Source organism: Hydractinia symbiolongicarpus, chromosome 3 (genome assembly GCF_029227915.1).
Source record: "Hydractinia symbiolongicarpus strain clone_291-10 chromosome 3, HSymV2.1, whole genome shotgun sequence".
NCBI lineage: Eukaryota > Metazoa > Cnidaria > Hydrozoa > Anthoathecata > Hydractiniidae > Hydractinia > Hydractinia symbiolongicarpus.
Window position 1 is genome coordinate 19,844,675 of NC_079877.1, and position 23,495 is coordinate 19,868,169.

The window sequence follows — 23,495 nt, forward strand, 5'->3', positions numbered from 1 at the left end:
TGTGTTAAATTATATACAGGTGTCCATGATAATTACCGAAAGATAGAAAATTTAAACATCAAGCGTGCAAATTTTTAGACTTCGTCTATTACCGAAGTTCCCGAATATTGTCGCATAATCAAACTCTGACTGTCCCTGAAAAAAAGCGCTTCAGCGGCCTCTAGAGTTAACATATTTCTGAAGATTAACCTAGACTACGTTGCAAAAAAACTACGATTTGAATAGCCCAGGGTCGGCGACACTAAGGGGGCTTCAGCCCTCCCCCCACACTTTTTTGTTAAGTATAATTTTTTTATTTTCTGCCAATATGTGTCTTCATCACTGCATGAAAAGTGATGTTATCCAGCTTTCCAGAAATCCAAGGTATAGCCGTTTTACGTGTTTTTGGAATCTAAAAATGCTTAAGCCTTAAGTAGAACAATGAATGACAGTTTTGTTTACGCGATGTTGCAAGATATGGAAACGATACAACATAAAGTAATACTGATTCGGATTTCATTTGAGACACTAAACGAACAACGACCACTAAAAAGTTACATACGTTATTCACTAAATTTTTGTAAAAAATTAATTACAAATTTGAAAATCTCACAAGTACGTGTATACAAATAAATAAAATGTCCGCATTGATAAAAGCTCTCTCTTACTTCACAACTGGAATACATTAAAATATACATCCTGCAAGCTAAAACGCATTTGCTGAATGCTAACTTCCCAATAATTTTCGAGAATCTAAAATTTTGACCTAAAAGAAATAAAAAAGTGGAATAACGGCCTAAAGCTTTTGTTTCGAAATTCTGGTGCATTTTTAATTCGTTTTTTTTGTCCCTTTTTCACGTTTCTTTTGAGACAATTGGTCTTGTAGAATTTTGCTATGACTAACCAAAATGGTGCTTCGTGGAAAAACATAACGATGTCCAGCATGTTGTTTTGATTCACCGTAATAATGCCCACAACTTTTTTCAAATGTAAGACTGAGACAAATGGAATTGTGGTTGCAAGTTATGACTTAAGGAACCTTGGTTTCTCAGAGTAGCAGTAGTAGAAAAGGCGTCGATCTTAAACACTTTTTGCTTGTTCTAAACGCCAACTAAACATTGTAGTGTCCAAATATACAATCGTTTATTTACAAGATAAAAATTAAAATAAGTACATGACTCCCAGTATAGAATACATTCAAGTACATTCAAGTCCTGTTACAACCACATATACACACATTTAGATACGAAAAGAAGGCAAACTTCACAGAACTGTCTAAACACGTGTGGCATTTGAAGAAACTATGCCTCTCCTTATAAAAATGGTGGAAACACATGCAACCTTTGTCTTACGGAGAAGTACCATATCATCACATCTAACTTAAAACTATTAAATAAAAGAACGGAACTGGTTTCTACTTGCCGTCATGTAAACAAGTACTTCTTGAAAAACATTATAACGATCCCACCAGACTTGACTTAATTAGATTTTATTTTATTACTTTCGTATAAGACATTGATATATTTTTTTAAGTTAGTGTACGTCTGATGATCGCTCAGCGTGAAACTCAGAGTTATGTACATATTTTTATCTTGTAAATAAACGAATGAATATCAACTCTACACTTTTCGTATTGATCACTCTTTTAATAGATTTTCTTTTCAAAATATAGTGTCCAAATATCCAAATATTACTCACAGCTTTGTCTGCCATACACATACTTATATATAAACCATTTGGACTCCAACAAGCTTCAAATACACCTGCACTGCTCGCTTTGGAAACTATAAAATTTCCAGTCTAAAAAAAGAAAGGGGTAGTAAAACGGCCTATATCTGCAATACGAAGAACTGATAAGAGACAGGAATATCTAGTATTTTTCGACAAGTGAAACTTTTTTTTAAAATAAATATTTTTATAGTACCCTAAAATTGATTTCGGTAAAACAGCAACTCGCTTCTCTTCGGTTAAATAGAAAATAACAACTATACGACATACCTGTAATTCCCATATATTTATATAGCCGTCTAGAGATGCGGATACTAAATAGGTTCCATCCGGATGAAAGGATATCGAGTTAACGGGTTCTACATGCCGCGTCAACGTATACAAGCATACTGCGTGCTCAGCATCCCAAACTCTAACACTTGTATCATAGCTCGCACTATGGAAAAGAAAAAAAGTGCTAAACCGGAAATCTTGGAAAAGGTTGTCGTCTTTCAGCGAGTTTATTGGTAATTTAAATATCTGATCTCATTTGACAGGGCAGGCAGGACTCGCCTTAAAAAAGAAACTTGACTTTGAATTGAAATGTGTGTTTTTATTTGAGCCTAAATGTAAGGAAGCAGAAACAAAAGAAATAAACCACCAGAGCGAGTGTGCACAAAAAAATTACATGCATAGTCTTTTTTCTTCTCTTAAAAACTATTGTTTTCTCTCTAATATTTTCTTTCAGTCGTCAGTTGTGCCACTCCTTTTAATAACGACTTACCTCGCTAAAAGCCGCTTTGAGCTCCATCTAACTTGAGTTACTTCTTTAGTATGTCCAGATAAATCACAAAGCGCCCTAGTCTGTTTCAGGTTCCAAAGCTGTAAACAGAATATAAAAAAAGCTTTACGCAAGTAGCTTCTAAAATGATACAACCGTATTCATTAATTGTACGTTCAATACCAACACACTTGACCTAGACGTACTTTTATCAATCTATCATCAGAACAGGAAGCAAGAATTGTACCAGAAGGATCCCACTCTATACTATTGATTACGTCCTAAATAAAATAATAATGAGTGTAAGAAACGTGTTGTTTTAAAAAGCAAGTATAGAGGTGAAATAGAAATAGAAAAAAGTATAATTACTGTGTGTCCAATATAATTTTTGACAGCATCTTCACTACCAACTTGGGAAACACATATCGTGCCATCAGTCGAACAACTGGCAAAAATTACGTTGCTTTGCCAGTCAGTGTCTACAATTGGACCTAGACGACAACATGCATAGATAAGAAACCAATGATGTGACGTCCCACTTATCCAGGGTCCGAATTAAGCAAAGTTTCGCTGGTTTTATTTAGCAAGTAAGTTCCAAGAATCGAAAATATTAGGTGCCATTTAGCACAAGTTCTACTTATTTAGGGTCCGCCAGTAAAAGTTCAGAAAAACTTTTCACGTTCATAGTCAAGATTTAACAATTCTAAGAAAGCTGCTACCATGTAAAAAGTCACCTGTATGGCACTGAAATTCTTGGAGATTTTGCCAGTTTTCAGTTTTCCATGTGATACATTTCTAGATTAAGATTGTTTTAGAAAAAAGGAATTCAATTTAAAAGCAATTTAAAAGGAATTTGATGTACTTGTTGTAACGCAATAGATTATAAAGAAAAAAACGAAAAAAGCTATGAATAAGAAAAATTAAATGACAAAAGTTGCATTCGATATCTTACGTGTCAACAATAACTTAAAATATTGGAGCATGTTAGATCATAATCTTCTTTTTTCCATCGTGAAAATTTAAAAAAGTGCTGTTTTGCTGAAAGAACAAGATATTCAAGAAACGCTCACCTTATCCAAACTTGCACTAAGCAGAAAGTTTCCTGCCTTGTTCCACTTTAATGTTAGTACCAAATCATTGTGTCCTGCCAATGATGTGACAAAGTTCCCTTAGAAATAAAAATAATAATATGAAAAAAAGTCCTGTAAGACAGGCCCTAATTGAAGTAACTGCACTACAACATAAAATTATCAAACAAAACAACATGTGTGCTTTTTATATAAGCGGTAAATTAATTACGCGAAAAAAAAGCAGCGAAAAGAAAAAATGCACTTAAAAATGGGAAAACATATGCATTAGTAACATTAACCATACCTAAGAATAAGTGTATTTGCGCCACTTCAATAGCACTTTCACGACAATGACATAAAAAATTAATAAAGAATTACCAGCTTTTTCCCAGATTCTTACACTATAATCTAATGCTGATGTTGTGGCAAGATAATGTCCATCTGGCTATAGTGGTATAGGTAAAATAAGTTACATTTAAATCATACGAACAATTTCATTAACACGTTTGTCTGACAAACACAGATATAAGGCACATCAAAGTTCTTTTCTTGAAAACAAAATATAAAATTCTTACATGCCAACATATGCTAGTTATATCAGCAGATTGATTCTTAACACCCACATCCAAGCTATGGTCCAGCACCATCATGTCACTATGATCAGTATCCATGGACCAAACACCAACAATACCATCTGCAGCTCTAAAAAAGTCATTATTATGACTGATATTTAAATTTTTTGAATTTAAATAGGCAACCTATGCAAAAAATATTTTGAAATGTTACTTACCCAGTAGCTAAATATGTGCATGATGGATGCCAAGAACAACTAAACACCTAAATAAAAATTTTTCTAGTGTTTTTTCACAAGGCTTGCAGAAAACGAATGAGCACTATTTTGGAATCTCTTAATAGGCTCCACAATTAGTGTCAAGATGTGCTACATTATGACATTATTATTTATACAGTATAACAAAATATTCAAATTATTAAACAAGGATAACTTAAGAATAATAAAGGAGAACGAACGTCAAAAGTTTACTTTCTTGAATATGGTAACAAACGCCAGAAAAAATACTCTTGTATGAATGTTAGGCCTAAAAAACCCAAATTTAGTTGGATTTAGTCCTGCAGTCGCCCCCTGTTTGCACCGGGCTACCGTAAATTTTACAGTCATGTGACATCACTGTTGCAAAAGCAATAAATAAATACATATAAACGTTGAAAAATAGTGTGGCATGTAGGCAAGGATCTCTGAGAGTAAAGTAATAACTTTTTGTTTTGTTCTTGAAGTTATACCATATCATAATTACATTTTTGCATTATGAAAATGTAATACATTATATTATTATTTGAATGAATTAAACTTTAAAACTTAGCCAGATCCTAAGAAGACCCAGGTAGTGTCTTTTTCAAGAAATTGAAAAGCAGTTCTGTGTGTTTGTGTTAAGACCTTTAATAGTGAATGTCTACACCTTTTATTCTCAAGAGTCGTTGTATTGAAATGTTGTTCAAATGAAGTTATAACCGCGTGCAATTTTGACGTTTTAGTTGTTTTGAATATGTGTTATTATATACAAAAGAAATTAATAAAATATAAACTTTTGAGTAATTAATGACTTGAAACTGTAACAGTAAATTTATGTTTGTTAAAATGTTTAAAACAGAAAATGTAAAAAATGATTAGCTTTATCACATGCTATATCATAAGGGAAACAGAAAGGCTAGGAGTATGTACAATATTGTAATTCTTTAACTTTCTTATCAGAGTTTTAATTTTTTTAGGTTTGTCAGCCATGATTCTTTTCAAGTCCTGCAAGTTAACGTTACAAAATTATGTTTTTATCAATAATCTTGCAGATTACTTTTGTTTTTAAATGCAAATGGCGACCAACTGTGAAGAGAAAAATATTTGGAATTTTTAGGGGTTTTAATTAATTTTGGGATTAATTATGTTATAACTAAGTTATTACCATGCTCTTGAACCAAAACCTTAAAAAAATTGACTTTAGTTCCTCTTTAAGAAATAGTTGGAGTTCTACTAGCTCATAATTGGCAATTTATTTCAAACGAAAACACATTGTTTGCAAACTGCTTATGATATTTCTTTTTTTTTTAAGTTATCTGATTGGAAACTTTTTTACTAGTACTTTAAGTATGGAGTTACAACAGGTTAAATAACTCAATCTTTATTGTAAATATAAAATTTTGTGAAAATTTATTTCACAATGCTTTCTTACCTCACTTTTATGTCCATTAAAAATAATTTCACCGTCCGTATTTTGTTTGGTTTGGTTTATTGCTTGTGGCATAATTTTTTTGTTTATTTCTGTTCTTTGTGATATTAATCTATACATTGAAGCTGCTCTATCTGCTAAGGATTCTGGAATAACAGCATCTATCAATGGCAGGTTACCTAACGAATCTAAGTTGTCGATCAAACTACCATCCTAAAGAAATCAAATCCAACAGTCACTATTGAAAAGTATGAGAAGAAACTGATACAAATTTAAATTCAGACAGTAGAGTAGTTGAAAATATTGTCGCTGTTGTAAGAAAAAATCCAGTCTATCTGTTCTGCCCAATCTTAGGACGCTGCCCAATCTTTGGACATAAAATTGCCCAGTCTTAAGACTGGCCAGCCAGTCTTAAGACTGGGCAGGGCGTCACAAGATTGGGCAAAAGACCATGTTAGACGCATCCTTAGTGCCTTTTAGATTTTAGGGAAGGGATGTACCACATGAGCTCTGTTTTTTGCAAGTCCCAACAAACATTCTCAGGCACATTAAAACACATTGAACATGTTGAATTGACCCGGCCAGTTTTTGGACACATAGAGTGAAAATCGCAGCTAGCTAGCTAGGTAGCTGGTAGAGCACGTGTTATACATTTAGCATTTATATACAGCTTGTAGTAGTGGCTAAATTTTAAAAATAAAATGTTTATATTTATGAAGAATCAGAAAAATCGTATTCAACCATATTATTAGTTAGCTAGCTGTTAATTTCATTGGATGAGATGTTTAACTAGCTAGTGAGCTGTAGCCAGCTAGCTAATATCATAGTCTATAGAAGAAAAACCTTATTAGACTATACTAATATAGTTGAGTAGTTTCAATTTTTTATACATAAAATACATGGTATATATAAATTTTCGGCCTTTTGATTTTCCAAGAAAAGTTTCAATTTAAAGTTCCTATTAAGAGGTAAATTCTAAAAAATTTATTGTTCTGTTTGTCTTCCACAATTGTTCTAAGATTGGGCATGTACGTCCATAGATTGGGCAGTCCAGTCTTAAGACTGGCCACCCATTTGTCACTGTCGGAAGATTGGCCTGGCCAGTCTTAAGACGGGCGCGTTCCAAGATTGGGCAGAACATATCCACTAAAAAAAATTAAAATTAAAAATTTTTGGATTTACCAGGACAAAATTGCTAATTACGCCAAATTTCAGGAATTGAAAAAAAATCTACTGATTAGGTAATAATTCTAAATAGTTGAAAGCCTTTGAAAAGGGAAAAAAAAGCTGATAAAAACACAGAAAGGAAAACTAAAATTCTTTTTAGGCTGATTTAAGCTCATACCACATATATCTCTCATTATTGTACTACAGGGTGGCCCACAGATTTAAAACTTCATAATTATAGGGGATTTCAGGAGAATTTGAGGTCAAATTCCAGGAGAACAAACTAAAAAATGTATGACAACTATTCTGTATTTTAGCAAACTCTTGTCACATAAAACAGAATAACAAGAAGTTACTATTTGAAAAAATTGGATTTCACCACAAACAATTTTAGGAGATTTTAAGGTCAATTTTGGGTCAAAAATTTTAGGTCATTGAGGAGCTTTTAGGAGATGCACTATAAGTAATTACACTTTTTTCAACAAGCCTAATTATTTCATCAAAGTTTTTTGCTGTCATTTGCAACTAATTTTTGTGTTTCCTCTCCCAAGCAGAAGTCCAGAAATCAGTCTACAGTGTATTTACAATTTTGGATATTAGTTCCCAATTGGAAATTTCTGTTATAGTCTCAGACATATGGATCATCAATAAGTGGCATCAATAGGGAAAAATTCGCAATTCTATAAAGTCTTTTTTTTTAGATAGTTTTTTTTTTTACTTTTCTATTGGCATATTTAAGTCTTGGTACGCATACATGTTGTTTATAATTTTATTTTTAACATATGGTTCATTTTAATGAGTTAGTATTGAAAAAATAAATTTCTGAATAACTTGTATTTATTTATGTTCATTGGATATTCCACCATGTTTGTTTATTGTCCCCTATGTCTTCCATTCTCCTTCAATGTCTCACTTGTTCTTTTTGTCTCCATCACTGTGTTCATTTGTTATCACTCTCCTCAATGTATTGTTCGTTGTTTTGTAGTTTATTGTGTGTCATGTCTCAATGCTATCATTATTTGTAGTATATATATTTTTAGTTCAATATATAAAAAGTCTTCCTCTCAAAACTGGTGAGAGTTGCAAATTTCGCATCAACATCAAGCGCATTTTCTTATTTTCAAAGTCAAATTTAAATGGTTTGAAATTCAAAACTTAAATTGCTCCCAACAAATAAATTCATCAGGGCACTCAGCACATTTTTTCTGGCAAGCTGGTGAGTTTTATTCATGTGGCTTTGTTTTTCTCTTTTCAACTTACTGTTTTTGCTCGTCCCTATCAATTATTTATCAATTATTTAAATTTTGTGTTTACATGTTTCGTTTTATTGTATTTAGTTTAAACGCTTTAAAATCATATTGTTACAAACATGTCATATTTTGTGCCCTAATCTGGTTTTGGGTATTTGGCTGGAAACCCTAACACATTTGTTGCATGCTTTGGCGAGTAAAAAATAAAAATGCATATGCAACCAATGAATCTGTGGCTGACTTTGTCATTAGAAAGTGAATAGAAAAAAATGCTTTTTTGGGAAAGTGAGCTAGTATTTTCAATTGATGATTGTCTGTCTAAGATAAAAGCACCCTAAGCTACAGCTTTACTCAATACTTTCTGTTTTTATTCCTGACTTTCCTAGGTGCTTCTTGTGGTTGCTCTATACATGATAAAAAGATAAGACATTCTACCACTTACATCATTTATACAAAGTTCTCCTTCAATAAATTGTATTCCTTTTTGTAAAATATTCACCAATGCACCTGGAGGTACTAATGAGCCATTTATATTCGATTGCACCACATGGCTCTCTATACCAAATGAGTATGCTGAGTGTTGGTAACCTTAAAAAAGGTAAGCAAAAAATATAGATGGTTAGCATAACTGTGTCAGATAAAGGAATCAAGTCGTTCCATATCAACCAAAAAAGACAATAAAAAATGCAATCACACACAGATGGAAAATCAAAACAACATTTCCTATTATAAACATTATTTAAATAAAGAAATGTCATATACCTGATTCCTGAAGATATCTATACACCAAAAAGTTGACTTCATCACTCAATATACTCATCATGAGCACTTGATCAACAATTTTTTCATAATGTAATTTTCCCAAAAGTTAGTATTTGTTGTATTTGCATAGCCTACATGTTTCTGGAATATAAATCAAGACACATAAAACAGACATAATTCAAGCAACACAATGTTCTATAGAGATGGCAGACTTTTCCGTGCTTTTCAATCAAGAAACTAAACTCTAAATATGCAAACAATTTCCCAACTTAAGGCCTCTTTTAAATAAGTGCCTCTCTTAAAGAAGGTCCTCTATTGTTAAAAAAAAATCTTATGTAAAATTCCTCTCAATTAAGCACGAGAGGACATCTGAGCAAATAGATTTTTATATTTTTTCCACAAAATTTGAAAAGTTGAAATTTTTCAAGAAGAAGAAGAAAAGTATTTATTCTACAGTAAAAGCATACATAAGGTAGAGGTCAAATAAATATCGATTTGTGGAGTTTGCAGGAAAGGGGTTGGTAGTAACTCAATTTTTTGCAAGACTTGCAAGTACATAAGAAGTGCAATAGTATTGGTGGAAGGTTAAGAGCTGACATTCAGTTTGTATGCAAGCATTGCAAAGGTGAGATTATAGAGAATAAAGTATTTCCAGCTTTAATGATGTACAACAGTGGCTCGTTAGAGATTTGAGAACTTCTGTTACTTAGGTGATATGTTGGGCAGTGAAGGGGTTGTTGGAAGAAGTGTTACTTGCAGGATAGGTTCTGCTTGGAAAAAGTTTAGAGAGTTACTTCCTTTGTTGACTAGCAGAGTCTTGTCAATTGAGGTAAAAGGTAGGTTGTATGAGGCCTGTGTAAGAAGTGTTATGTTGTACGGTAGTGAGACATGGGCAGTGAAGCAGGAAGATCTTGACCGTTTAGAAAGGAATGATATGAGAATGGTTAGGTGGATGTGTTACGCCAGTCTAAGAGACAGAAAGAGTTCAGATGAGCTAAGAAGCAGGCTAAGTATCCGTAGAATTAAAGATGTTATCCAGATAAGAAGATTAAATTGGCTAGGGCACTTGGAAAGAATGGAGGAGGATAATTGGGTAAGAAAGTGTAGAGACTTGATAGTTCCTGGGGCAAAGCCCAGAGGTAGACTGAGAAAGACTTGGCAGGCGGTTATAAGGACAGACTTGATATAGAAGAAGTTGAGCTTAGATCTAACACAGTCTAGATCAGATTGGAAGAAGGTCATTAATATTCCCCGTCTAACCCATGCTAGCATGGAAAATGCATGTTAAGCCGAGAATGATGATGATTACAAAAAAAATTTGGCTATCACTGTAAGGAGACCAGCATTATTAGCCTACGGCTATGACAAGATGCTGGCCACCCTAAATATACAAAACAAAACAAAAAAATAAGATACAAACAATCAAAAACATACGCAAAACTCAGTAACATATTAAAAGAAAAACAAATTATGACAAACTCAGCTGTACAATAAGAAAAAGAACTTGATCAGAGAAGAAGTTAGTCTGGGAGAGGTGAGAGAGACTAGTCGAGTTGAAGGAAAGGAGTTTTGCGCAAAATTCCATGAATAAATGGACCGACATCGAATAGAGTTCAAGCCGAAGGATTTAGTTGCACAGTGGGGGGGATTTATCAAACCAAAAATAGATCCACGAGTTCGTAAGAGTGGGAAAAGTCAACTTTGTAAGTATCAAGAAGTGCATCTGGAAGTTTTCTGTGATATAAATTGTACTGAAAAATTACATTTTTCATATGAACCAAATCAGCAAGTTTTTAAATATTAAGATTAGAGAAAAGAGGGGTAAAAGTCATTCTGCACTGTGCAAAAGAAATTACTCTAACTGCACAATGTTGTAAACTGTAAATACGATCAATAAAGTGATGACCAGGTTGGCCCCAAATTTCATTGCAGTAATGAAGGTGGCTACCAAAGATGGCATGGCACACAGTTTTCAGAACACTTTGTAGAACAAGGTGTCGGAGTTTAGCTATAGCTCCATTAGCCCTCTTGAGTTTAACCGCAATCACATTGAGACTGAGACTTCCAGTTGAGATCAGAATCTAAGAGAATACCAAGGTACTTAATGCAGTTACTGGGGAAGAGTTTCTTGCCGTTGATAAATAATTTGAAGTTATAGTTTGTTGGTTTAAGCTTGTGCTTAAACAAGATATATTCAGTTTTACTTGTATTCAGAGAGATTTTGTTGGCGTTGAGTCGTTGGAAAAGAAATTTCAGATCCATGTTGATTCTTTCAGAAAGAGATTTTAAAGACTTATCAAAACACATTAGGTTGGTATCATCAGCAAAGTGATGAAACATGGAAAATTTTATGGCACAATTTAAATCATTTATATAAATAAGAAACAGAAGAGGGCCAAAAACAGATCCTTGTGGTACACCATGTCTAACAAATTTGTACTCAAATTCAGTTCCATTAATTGATACAAATTGTTGTCTGCCAGATAAATAAGAACGAAACAGATTAAGAGGAGTTCCTCTGATACAATAATGATAAGTTTTTTCAGGAGAATTTCGTGATCAACATGTCAAAGGCCTTCTGGAGATCGACAAAAACACCACAAGCAAACTGACCATTATCAAGGGCATCCATTATTTTTTGGCACACATTTTGAAGAGCTTGTGCAGTGGAGTGTTTTTGTCTGAATCAAAATTGTTGAAAGTATAAAATTCGGTGTTGTGATAAAAACTGATATACACGTTTGTAGATCAGTCTTTTAAAGATTTTGTCAATATTAGATAGCAGAGAGATTGGTCTATAATTTGTACAATCAAGTTTGGACACTTTTTTAAAAACAGGAATAACTTTGACAATTTTTAAGTTGGATGGAAATACACCCGAAGAGAAAGAGAGATTGATCAAGAGTGATAAAAGTTTAGCAAATTCATATTTCAGAAGAGATAACATGCATGCTATTGTTTAAGTGTTAACAATCACAAAAGCTATTGAAAGATATATATTTTTAAAAAAATGAATGAACATGCGAAAAGCGTTAAAGATTTTGTGTGTAATGTAAAATAATGTTTATGCGAAGAATTTAAAATGAAAGCGATCATACTAAAACTTTTTATAATAGCTCTGTACCTTGCGCATTGCTACCTGTTTTTTATTTCTATTTTAAGAACACTGTTTCGATACACACGTGCCTCGATTTTTGTGCATGCGGCTAAAAATAGTAGTTTTGAATGCTAGTTTCGGTCGATCAAATTAAACTTAAAATACTTGACGAAGATTAAAATAAATAAGTAATTTGCCATTTTCATGAATCCCAAGTTTTAATAATTTTTGTTGCGTTGTGTATAGAGATAAAGTCAAGAATAATACAAGCAGTGTAGAAAAAAGAATTTTTTTGCACATATACAAGTTTGTTAAAAAAAAATTTAAAAAAACACACGTACAATTATACAGAATTAAAATCTATGTCACTTTCATTGTGTTTTTTTCTATAAGGTATTCATTCATGCTGTTTCTAGCATCGCAACAAAGACCTTTCTTCCTGTCTTCAGTAACGGAATAAAAATTGAATATATATTCTACTTTGGTAGCATTCAGTGGTTCTGTTGTAAGAACATGCCCGTTTTTAATGATGCTTGTGCCGTACACACTACGATCCTGCCTTTCTGACAGCGGGAAAATCTGACGCATTAATCGCTGAGCAAAATTTTTTACAGAATAAGATGTTTTTGATCCAATTTTCCAGCTCATTCGTTTTTGCTTGACTAATTAATTCAGTCTCTGTGCTGTCAACTAACAGTATCTCTTCACTATTTGATGGACTAATTTCTTTATTTATTCTTTCTATTTTTGATATTCCCTTTCCCTCATATCAATACATTCTGTAGAGCCATCTTTATGGCGAACATTCCAAAAATCTTTATATTTTCCTCCCTGAGCCTTTCCAACTTTTCCAGCTCTTGAAATTACTTCAACTTCTTTTAATTGCAAATCTTTCTTTGTTGCAATGCGTATTTTCATCTTTGGTTTTAATTTAACAACATCATTTTCAGCATCATCATTTTTATTGTTAGCATTGACATTCCGCTGTTCGCTTACATCTTTATTGTGTTACACATTTTCTAATTTGCTTACTTCATCAATAGGATTTATACTATCAAAGTGATCATCATTTCTCCTCATTTCTTCTTCTTCAATAGTATTTTCAGTATCTTCAAAGTATATATGTTTCAGGTTTCGGTGTGTCATCGGAAACTATTCTCATGGATGCACACGAATGTATCGACTTCCATGTTTTACCAAAACTTGCTGACTTTCAAAACCTATAACTGTACCTGGGCCATGCCAATGTTTGTCGTCTTTTCTCCGATAATAGACTTTATCACCATTTATGTATTTCACATTTCCAGAAGGTCTAATTTGATGTCTCAAAGCTCGTCGTATCTTTTCTGATGACTCGTTTTCGATATATGCCCGTCTTGCTGCATGCATAGCATTTAAATTTTTCGCTACTACTTGACTAGCAGTTTTACTTTCCATTGCAGGTGGCTTATTTGTCAATATGCATGGTATATTAGGGTTCTTGCCAAAAAGTAATTGGTTTGGACTGTAGCCATTGTAATTTGCAAGTGAGTTCTTTGCACTAATTGCCCAACTTAAAGCCACTTCTAACTCACAGTTTTGATCATTCATAATTTTTCGAACAGTCTCTCCAATGATAGCATTATGCCTTTCAACTATTCCGTTACTCCATGGACTCTCTGCAGCAGTGGTTAAAACCCTAATGTTAAATTTTTCACAAAAATCAATGAATTCACTGTTATCGAACTCCCCTCCATTGTCAACCATGAACTTCCCTGCACGGCCAAATGTTCCTATCCAGATTTCAAATATCTTTTTGACAATCACTTCTTTTCGTTTGCTATGATGACAGTAGCAGCACTATACTTTGTAAAAGTATCGATTAAATGTAAAAACCATGTTTTTGTATTGCCATCTGTCCACTCTTTTAGGTCCATTGCTACACAGTCATTAAAGTCATTGGACATACGCAAACCCACCATAGGTCTTGGGGATTGTTTCTTGTACTTGAAACATGTCTCGCATTTCTGTGATATATGGTCAATCAATGTATGTAACTTCTTATCCTCAACACCTGCATCCCGAAGTAACTTCTTTAAACGTTCTGGCGGCGGATGACTAAATTGTGAAGTTTAACAATGTCTTTTAATCTTTCGGTTTCATTTTTCATAGCGAAACTCTTTGAATACAGAACTATTTCTTCCGCATTCACACTTGAAATATCATCAAATTCAAATTTTCTTTTGCCTAAAGGGATACAATAGTGTCCTGAGGATGTGAGAAACACCTTTTGCTTCCTTCCCAGAATTTCTATTGTGTCCTTTGAAAAATCAATTTTTGTTCCTGCTTTCTTCATGGCATCTTTACTAAAAAGTAGTGGCAAATCTCCTTTCACACCATCTGTTACAATATTGATATTAGTATCTCCAATTCTGACTGGCAATTTCATTTGTTTAATAGATCTCATTTCATTTCCATCTCCAAACTTAAATATTGTATTACTTTGTGACTCTGTGACATGATTAAGTTCATTATCACTCAATGTCTCTAAATATTCTTTCAGCCAACTTTCTCCACAAACAGTTTTCGAACAGCCTGAATCCAGAACAGCAGCGCTCAATGTTTCACCCATAAATACATCCATTACCTCTGTATACAATGTTACATTCACTTCCTCTTTCTTTTTCTTTCTATTTTCGTATGAGTCTGGGCAATCTCTTTGCCAATGAAACACAGATCCACAAATGTTACATCTCGATATTTCTCCATTCATATCCACAGCATTTCTTTGACGATTATCTTTACTATTTCTGAAGCTTTACCTTCAAGTGTAAGAAAAATAGCAGCAACCTGTTTCTTTTTATCAACATTTTTAAAAATTTGCCAAATTTTTATCTCCTTTTTCCGGTTTTCATATGAAATGTCCTCACTTAACGTTGGCGGGGCCTTGTAATCTTTTCTTGAAGCCATTATTCCTCTCCTACCATTTGTTAAGTAACAATAATGACTTACTTTGATTGTCTCACTTGATTACTCAGCGGTATCACAAACACAACCAGCAGGAACACAACAACACAACTTGATCCGTAACACAACAACACAACTGGATATCAACACAACTGCACAACCACTTGAGGCCCCACCAATAACATTCACTATTGTTTACAGTCTATATTATGGAGACAACATATTAATATCAACAGCTCATAGAACACTTTAATTTTATCGACAAATGTTACAATGAGAACGATGAATATTTGGCAGTTGACGTACAGACAAAACTTAAACACCTTTAATATTGATGTTTCTGTTCCCACTGTCAAAAAGTTTAGACGCAAATTAGGATGGATTGCGACTAGACCAAAATATTGTCAAGCTGTGCGCCCAGCAAATTGCGAATCACGTTTAGCCTACTGCAAGAAGTGGTTAGCTGAAGAAGAAGATCGCTTTAATGACGTGATGTTTACTAATGAGTCTACAATTGAAATCAACAGACACGCTGTTCGATGTTTCTGAAAAAAAGGTGACATACCAAAACTGAAGCCAAAAGTAAAACATCCATATAAAGTTCACGTTTGAGGAGGGATTTCTCGACGAGGAAGAAATAAACTGCTCATTTTTACAGGGATAATGCGTAAGACGATAAATAAATCAGCGCTTTTTTAATTATATAAGAACATTTGGCTTTTGCTGAAAAAATTAAACGAGTTAAAAACATTAATTCTTAGTGCGTAATGTCTAATTACTTTTTAGGAATTTTTTGTGGAAGAGATCCTGCAAAATACTTTGAAACCGTCACTGGACAAGTTATACCGGTCATCGATTTTAACAGGATAGCGATCCAAAGCACATGTCCATTCTAGCAAGAGAATTTATGAAAAATAATATTAATCACTGGCCTACACCCGCTGAAAGCCCTGATCTTAATCCAATTGAAATGATGTGGTCGGAATTAAAGCAATATATACGTCGGCGCATTAAACCGTCGACGAAGGAAGAGTTAGTCAATGTAATAAAATGTAATAAATACATCGACCATTTGTATAAAGTTATTCCAATTGTTATTGAAAGAGAAGGCCAAGCATCTGGACATTAAAACAATGTTTTTTTTTGTTTATGTTTTTAATTCCCGTAGCCCAGTTGTAATTCTGTCGAAACACTAACTTTTTTAAAATTGTTTCGTGTGCTAAATAAAATACAACATTTAGGTTTGTGAAAAAACAATAAAATTGCGCGCAAAACACAAGATTCTTTTTAAGTATCATAATAAATCCATGTAAAAACAAAAGATAATACGTTGCCGTTATGAGTAGAAACAATAAAAACTTAAAGCTTTGTTACATTTTATATTTTTTCTCCCGTTGATCCCTTGACGGCTATAGCAATTAAATACAACAATGAGTTACGTGAAGTTTACATGAGCTAATTAAATCCGCATGTGTGACATGAACTCTATTGTTTCAACATGCAAAAATAGCTCATGTATTTAACAATAGGTTAACAATAACAACGAAAGTTCTGACGCTACCGAAGGTTCGTGTAAAGGTGATAACTATCGTGCACATGTAAAGTTACATTTACGGTACTGTATGAATACTGAAGAGACCTGATGCTTTTTTCCTGTTTAATGATGCAATGCAGGAGGTTATTTCATCAGTGTCCATTGGAGAAAGAAAAACAGATGCAGGATTTCTTTTATGAAGGAACTGGGAAAAGTCTTTTGAAGAAAAAGGAATCTTGGATCGAATAGTATCAGCAATAGAAGAAAAATAATCATTAAAAGCATTGGATATTACCGAGCACATTAGCATTGTCAAGGTTTAAGCAGTTAGGAAAGGATGGCTTGGATTGTTTGGTAGATATAATAAAATTGATGCCTTTCCGTACCTTATGAATTTTACAATGTTATTGTTGAAATAGCACGCATAAAACATTTTCTTACTCCGCCTACACAAGAATACGATTAAGTTACGATACTACTTATATTGATCATTGAGAGCAGATTTAATCAAAGGATCTTTAGCCTTTTATAAAGGCGATCACGTTGCTGAATAGATTTAATGATGCCTTTAGTGATCCAAGGATTGGAATCACGCTTTTTTTATGTCTTGTCAATAACCTTATGGGCACATGCTGATCCGGAAGCCCATCCACACTGTTGATGAATTTATCAAAAGAGAGATTTACATCATCAGATTTAATTTCAAGGGCCTGTTCCCAATTAGTATCAATAATTTCGAGGATAAAATTTTCATGATCAAATTTTTTCCAATCTCTGACCATGGCATTATTCTCAGGTGGGCAGATTACAGCTTTCTTTTGAAAGATTACAAACTGAGGCAAGTGGTCAGAGATTGCAGTACAAATATTACCAGACATGGTGTCAAAGTTAGATGTATTAGAGAATGTTATCTGTAAGGGTGCTGGAGGAATTAGTTATTCTAGTAGGAAGAGTTATATGGGGAAGCAAGGAGAAAGAGGATGTTGTATCTAAGAAATTTTCAACAGATTTATCAAGGTTACAATTTAATAGGTCGATGTTAAAATCCCTTAAAAGAATCAACATTTTCCTTTCTTTGGATACAGTTTCTAATAAAGGGGACAAATATAGTATATTGAATTTATCCACTGACATGCTATTACAAAACAAGGGGTTGAAGGTTATTATAACATGTTTATGATGTCTATTAATCCAATACCTGGCCTCTACTTCTGACAGTGAACCTTGTAACGAGTTAACATAGGTGGTTAAGTTACTACTTGTTTCAAAAGCACTAATAGGTATCCTCGACCCTCTTAACACAATGAGAGGCTCTAACAATCGAGCAGAACCATTCAATCTAACAATACTTCTCCATTCACCCTCCTTGATTACGCCAGATTCATCATGGCTGTCTACAAAACCCGTAGGGCAGTATGAAGCGCTGTTAGTTTGCCGTAGAAAATTATGTAAAGCAACGACCGCTTGAACTATTGTGTTGTTTTATTGCTAGTTTGGATCGGACGTAGAAGAATTCGCCAGCGGGCCGCTAAAATACGGAATGTATTCTCTATTACCCTTCTTGCTTGTGAAAGACGGTAGTTAAAGATGCGCATTGTTTCAGGAATATTTTGACCAGAATATGGCCTCGTTAACCAAGATTGTATTGGAAATGCTTCATCGCCCACAATAAAATAAGGGATGTTAACATGTGCTGGATCATTTTCAACGGTTCACTTGCTGCTAACTGCATATGTCCTTCAAAAAAACACCTTCCTATTTCTGAATTACAAAAAACACCACTGTCGTTATTGGATTCGTAGCTTTCAATATCAACCAAGGTAAAAGTATAATGCGCATTGCACATAGCCATGAGGATGATGTTAAAATAACCTTTGTAGTTATAATATAATGATCCTCTGTTTAAAGGTGATTTGATTCTGATGTGCTTACCATCGATTGCACCTATGCAATGTGGCAAATTACACAATGATTCAAATTCTTGAGATATTTCTCTCCAGTCAGGTGTTCCTGGAGCTTTGATGTATATCCCCCTTAATGGATCCTATATTGCACGGCATGTTTCATTTACAATCTCTGAGACACGGTACGAAAAGCAGGCCTATCAAAAGAAAATAACACCAGAGCAATAAATCACTCCCCCAAGGTTACAAAAATTTATACTGGGCAAGCAATCTGAATAAATAGAATAAGCTTTTAAATCCATACTTTATCACAAAGTATTCTATTTTATCTTTTTTATATATTTTGGTTCTTTGTTACTTTAAATTATAAGAAAGAGAACATTGATTTCCGTGTGAGATGAATTGACATTGCTTAGCCAGAAAAACTTTTTTTGGAATTGTCAAACACAAACGTTCTGATGCTGAAATTGGCTTACTGAAGTTTACGCTCTTCTTTTCAATTTTTGCACCAACTACATTTAAAAGGTACTGGAATGACTCAGCGGACATATAGTGAGGGCCACTATGTAATTTCATGTGCACATGTGTGTTAAAAGTGATTTTTTGATTTAAAGTTGTTCCTTAGGTCCCAAATTACCAAAAAAATATGGGTGGCAAAATCTTTTGTCCCATCGGACCAAATTAGATGACGTCATCACTTTTACAGTCAGCAAAAAAATAATTTCACATTTATATGTCACATTATATATCGTTGGAAAGAGGAGATCGAGTGGATCAAAAAAAATGTAAGAACCATGTCTTCAAAACGTAACGTTCGAAAGATATTACTATTCAAACTTTGTACAAATTACAGACCGGTAATTTACTGACCCAGCACAAAAATGACTATAACCTGCTCAATAGCGAAGTTTTTTTGTTGAATTTTAGTATGGTATTGGGTCACCCTAATGTCTTTCTGTTTGATCAAAATTTATTGTTCAAATCACTTCAAGGGATAATTTACAGACCAGTAATTTACAGACCAAAGCAGACTTCAAACAGAAGAGCATCTTTGATCGACAACTGTGTTAGTAACATATGTCAAGTCATTATTAATTGTTTGAAAACAAATAGGCAAAGCAACCACAAGCCAAAAATAGGAACCAGTGATGGAGGATTCAGAAATAATTGTGAAACACCCTTCACGGTCGGATTAGGTCTTCATATCTATAAAGAGACTAGGAGTAAAAAGGTGTTAGATTGTTTATCTGATCTGAACTTAACTGTTAGCTACGATAAAATCGTGAAAATTGAAACAGATTTAGCTAATGCAGTTTCAGAGAAAATGAAAGAAAATGACGGGATATATGTTCCCCCAAATATCAAAAAAGGAGTGCCAATTCACTTTGCAGTTGATAATACTGATTTCAAAAATGACACTCCAGATGGTAAAAATGAATTTCATGGAACTGGTCAAGTACTTTTTCAAAAGGGTATAAAGAGCATCGAACATCTTGAAATTCCACGCCATAGTGATACAAAAATGAAATTCATCCATAATCAATTCAACCAAACATTGTCATGTGAGAAACCAATTCTTCCTGATGAAAAGTTCCCATAGTTTGAAATATTAGGCAATGATCCGATTGTGTATTTAATGTTGTTTCAAAAGCTGTTCTTCATAATTCACAAATACTTCAACATGCTGATATTGGCTCAAAATGTTATGAAGAATTTGTCACGGAGAGGATAAAAGGAACAAAATCGATATGGGTACCGTTAAAAAAAGTGAAAATAGTAACTTTCAAAGATCTTGGAAAATCTATCAAAAAGAGAGTAGGGGATAAAGTTATACAACTCAAAGAGGAAAAAACGCTACTATCAAGATTTTTAATCACTGCACGGAAACGTCCCGAGTTGGATTTGGAGCACTGTATTGGCAACTTTGAGTTTTCTGTTGTACCAAAGGCCTTGTTCAGTGCTGATGGAATTCCATTGGCTTGTTTAGACAAATCAAAATTGATTCACGGTATAGAGGAATTAGCCAGCAAAGGACAAACGACCAATGGTTTATCTGGAGAAGTCGAAACAAACAAAGTAATCATTATAGATGGAATGGCTGTTGTGAATCAAACTCCAAAAACACCGGCAGTTAAAACATGCAAGGTATGTATTCAATTTATCACTATCTTACGTAATTTTCTGACGCACTTGTGAAATACTCTGTTAATTTTTTAAGATTTCGCATCAGCTTTCACAGAACGTGTACTACAAATTTCAAGAGGATGTGATGAAATACGATTGGTATTTGATCGCTATATAGAAAACTCCTTGAAAGCACGGACAAGAAAGCATCGTACATCTGGTAATGAAGTTCGATACAAAGTATCAGACAACACCAATATTTCATCCATTAGTCTCAAGCAATTTCTTTCCCACATTGATACAAAGCAAGCTTTAACCATCTATCTGGCAAAGAAAGTGATGGAGGCTCTTTCATCATTGCATATTCGGTATATAGTGACTTATGATACTAAAATGGAATCAAATTTTGTTGATTGCAGAATACACGACCACGAAGAAGCTGACACAGCACTTATATATAATGCTATGGATGTTGCACAACAATCTCCTTTCACCAGTTGTATTGTTTACTCTCCGGATACTGACGTGTTTCTACTGCTAATTTACTACTATGAGATGTTACCAATAAATACCATTTTTAGAACAGGGCGACTCTACGCGATATTGATATTCGTAATTGCTTTGAAGCCCTTGGTGCAGTACACGCGAAAGCTATTCTTGGTTTTTATACGTTCACAGGGTGTGACCAAACTGGGCGTTTCAACAAGAAATCGAAGTTTGCTTGGCTGAAGATTTTTTTACAGGCAGATAATGAGGTGGTTCTGGCATTATCGACACTTGGAAGTACTGTCGAACTTCCTAATCTGGAAACACTGGAAAGCTTAGAACGTTTCGTGGTTTCAATGTATAAGGGGAATAAATGTCCTGCAGACGTGGTATCACTATCTCAATTGCGTTGGCATTTATTCTCCAAATGTCAGTGTGATGCTGATATGTTACCACCAACATTAGCTGCATTGAAGTACAAAATATTCAGGTGTCACTTCATTTCAATGGTTTTACGAAGCTCGCATATCCTCATTCAACAACTTCCGAATGCAGTCAATTATGGTTGGGATACAGATGAAGTCGGTAACTTATCCCCCATAATGACTGATGAACTTCCTGCACCGTTGGCACTCATCGAGTTAAGTTCTTGTAATTGCAAAACAAGTTGCATATCCAACCGATGTAAATGCCGTAAAAATGGTTTTTTGTGCACTGACATGTGTAAATGTACGACGTGTCAAAGCAGTGGTGGCGCAAGCGATGAATCCGAGTCAGATGAATATAGTTCTAGTGATGATTAGTGAATGAAACATTGTACAAGCATTGCTGAAGTTGTTTTTTGTCATTATTTTCAGCAATTTTTTTTTAAACTTTGTGAAATTGCCAGAAAGAAAGTAAACAACTAAACACGTGCTTTGGTCTGTAAATTACTAGTCTGTAAATTATCCCTTGAAGTGATTTGAACAATAAATTTTGATCAAACAGAAAGACATTAGGGTGACCCAATACCATACTAAAATTCAACAAAAAAACTTCGCTATTGAGCAGGTTATAGTCATTTTTGTGCTGGGTCAGTAAATTACCGGTCTGTAATTTGTACAAAGTTTGAATAGTAATATCTTTCGAACGTTACGTTTTGAAGACATGGTTCTTACATTTTTTTTGATCCACTCGATCTCCTCTTTCCAACGATATATAATATGACATATAAATGTGAAATTATTTTTTTGCTGACTGTAAAAGTGATGACGTCATCTAATTTGGTCCGATGGGACAAAAAATTTTGCCACCCATATTTTTTTGGTAATTTGGGACCTAAGGAACAACTTTAAATCAAAAAATCACTTTTAACACACATGTGCACACGAAGCTTTATATCAGAACATAGCAGCCCTCACTAATACGCATATACCTGCAACAACAACACAAATAAAAAAACTGAATAACTTTATTTGAAAAAAAAAATCATAAAACGAAAAAAGAATTACCTGAAGTTAAATTTGACGATCTCCAAGCCTTAGTTTCTAAACTAGATTACTATACTCGCCAAGGTTTTCTCATTTCACAAGTATATCTCTAACCCATTTTCTTTTTTTTTTCTTTTTATTTTGCCCCCTTCTCTTTTTTCTTTAAGTAATAAATGTAATGTAATCAAACATAATTCTTCTTCATCCATCTTTGTTTATGTTTTCTTGCGTTTTTTGTGTGAACGTCTTGCGTTTGCGTCAGATATTTAAAATTGACATTGCGCATGCTTATGTTGCTTGTGTTTGCACCACAAATGTAAACCAGGCTTAAGCCACAAACGCCCGCATATATAAGGGCGAATTCGGGTGACTTTTTCGAATTAAATTGGCAGTTGTCTTCTGAAACCCCCCGCACTCAGCCAAAGCATTTCTAAAATGCAATTCCTTGTAATATACCATGCGGACGACAGTTGAAAGAAGGCGCTTAAAGAAGAAGAAAGGAGTTTATAAAGTTTATATATAAGTTACAGTACAGTCCAAATGTAAACTTCTGTGTACGCGCAGCTTGCATAAATAATTACTTTCATAATAGACTATTGTGTTTTACAGAAAATAATTACACTATGAGAAATTGAAAAGATCAGGGAAACTTATTGTATAAATAATAATAACCTGTGTGTGACCATGTTGAGAATACTTTTAGCACAAAGTCTATAGAATTTGTAAACAAAAGCAATTAAAAATAAACTTTGCTGTTACTATCTTAATTTTTATGTTGAAGGAAGATTTAAAATATCTTATATTTTTAGAACACGATTTCAATATATACATTGTTTATTACATACATTGCTTTAAAATTTTTGTAAAACTGTATCTTGCGTCAGTAATCGTGACACCAATCTTAAAAGACTCGAGAAAAAAACAAGATACACGTTATTTTTGTAACTCCCTCCTTCGTAATGATTATTATAATATATCATAT

General features: G+C 33.7%; 3 protein-coding genes across 4 annotated transcripts; all 3 read right to left on the reverse strand.

Moving 5' to 3' along the window:
• Window positions 1–526: 526 nt before the first annotated feature.
• On the reverse strand, window positions 527–15,213 carry LOC130636135 (F-box-like/WD repeat-containing protein ebi). 2 transcript variants are annotated; one of them, XM_057445759.1, is made up of 15 exons: window positions 15,042–15,213; window positions 8,954–9,094; window positions 8,634–8,779; window positions 5,778–5,987; window positions 4,328–4,374; window positions 4,113–4,239; window positions 3,916–3,982; window positions 3,538–3,635; window positions 3,202–3,262; window positions 2,837–2,958; window positions 2,659–2,748; window positions 2,471–2,568; window positions 1,978–2,143; window positions 1,678–1,779; window positions 527–745 (listed from the first exon to the last, which is right to left on the reverse strand). In XM_057445759.1, the coding sequence occupies exons 2-15, from the start codon at window positions 9,012–9,014 to the stop codon at window positions 707–709; spliced, it is 1,434 nt and encodes a 477-aa protein (XP_057301742.1). In that variant the 5' UTR covers window positions 9,015–9,094; window positions 15,042–15,213; the 3' UTR covers window positions 527–706. The 2 variants fall into 2 exon arrangements, with proteins under 2 accessions (XP_057301742.1, XP_057301743.1); XM_057445760.1 differs by having other exon boundaries at window positions 2,674–2,748; window positions 15,042–15,206.
• Window positions 13,209–13,796, reverse strand: LOC130636919 (uncharacterized). The gene has a single exon (XM_057446770.1). It carries the CDS (start codon window positions 13,794–13,796, stop codon window positions 13,209–13,211), a length of 588 nt encoding a protein of 195 aa, XP_057302753.1.
• Window positions 15,214–18,160: 2,947 nt separating the features above from the next.
• On the reverse strand, window positions 18,161–18,983 carry LOC130636920 (uncharacterized). The gene is made up of 2 exons (XM_057446771.1): window positions 18,861–18,983; window positions 18,161–18,574 (listed from the first exon to the last, which is right to left on the reverse strand). The coding sequence occupies exons 1-2, from the start codon at window positions 18,981–18,983 to the stop codon at window positions 18,161–18,163; spliced, it is 537 nt and encodes a 178-aa protein (XP_057302754.1).
• Window positions 18,984–23,495: the final 4,512 nt, after the last annotated feature.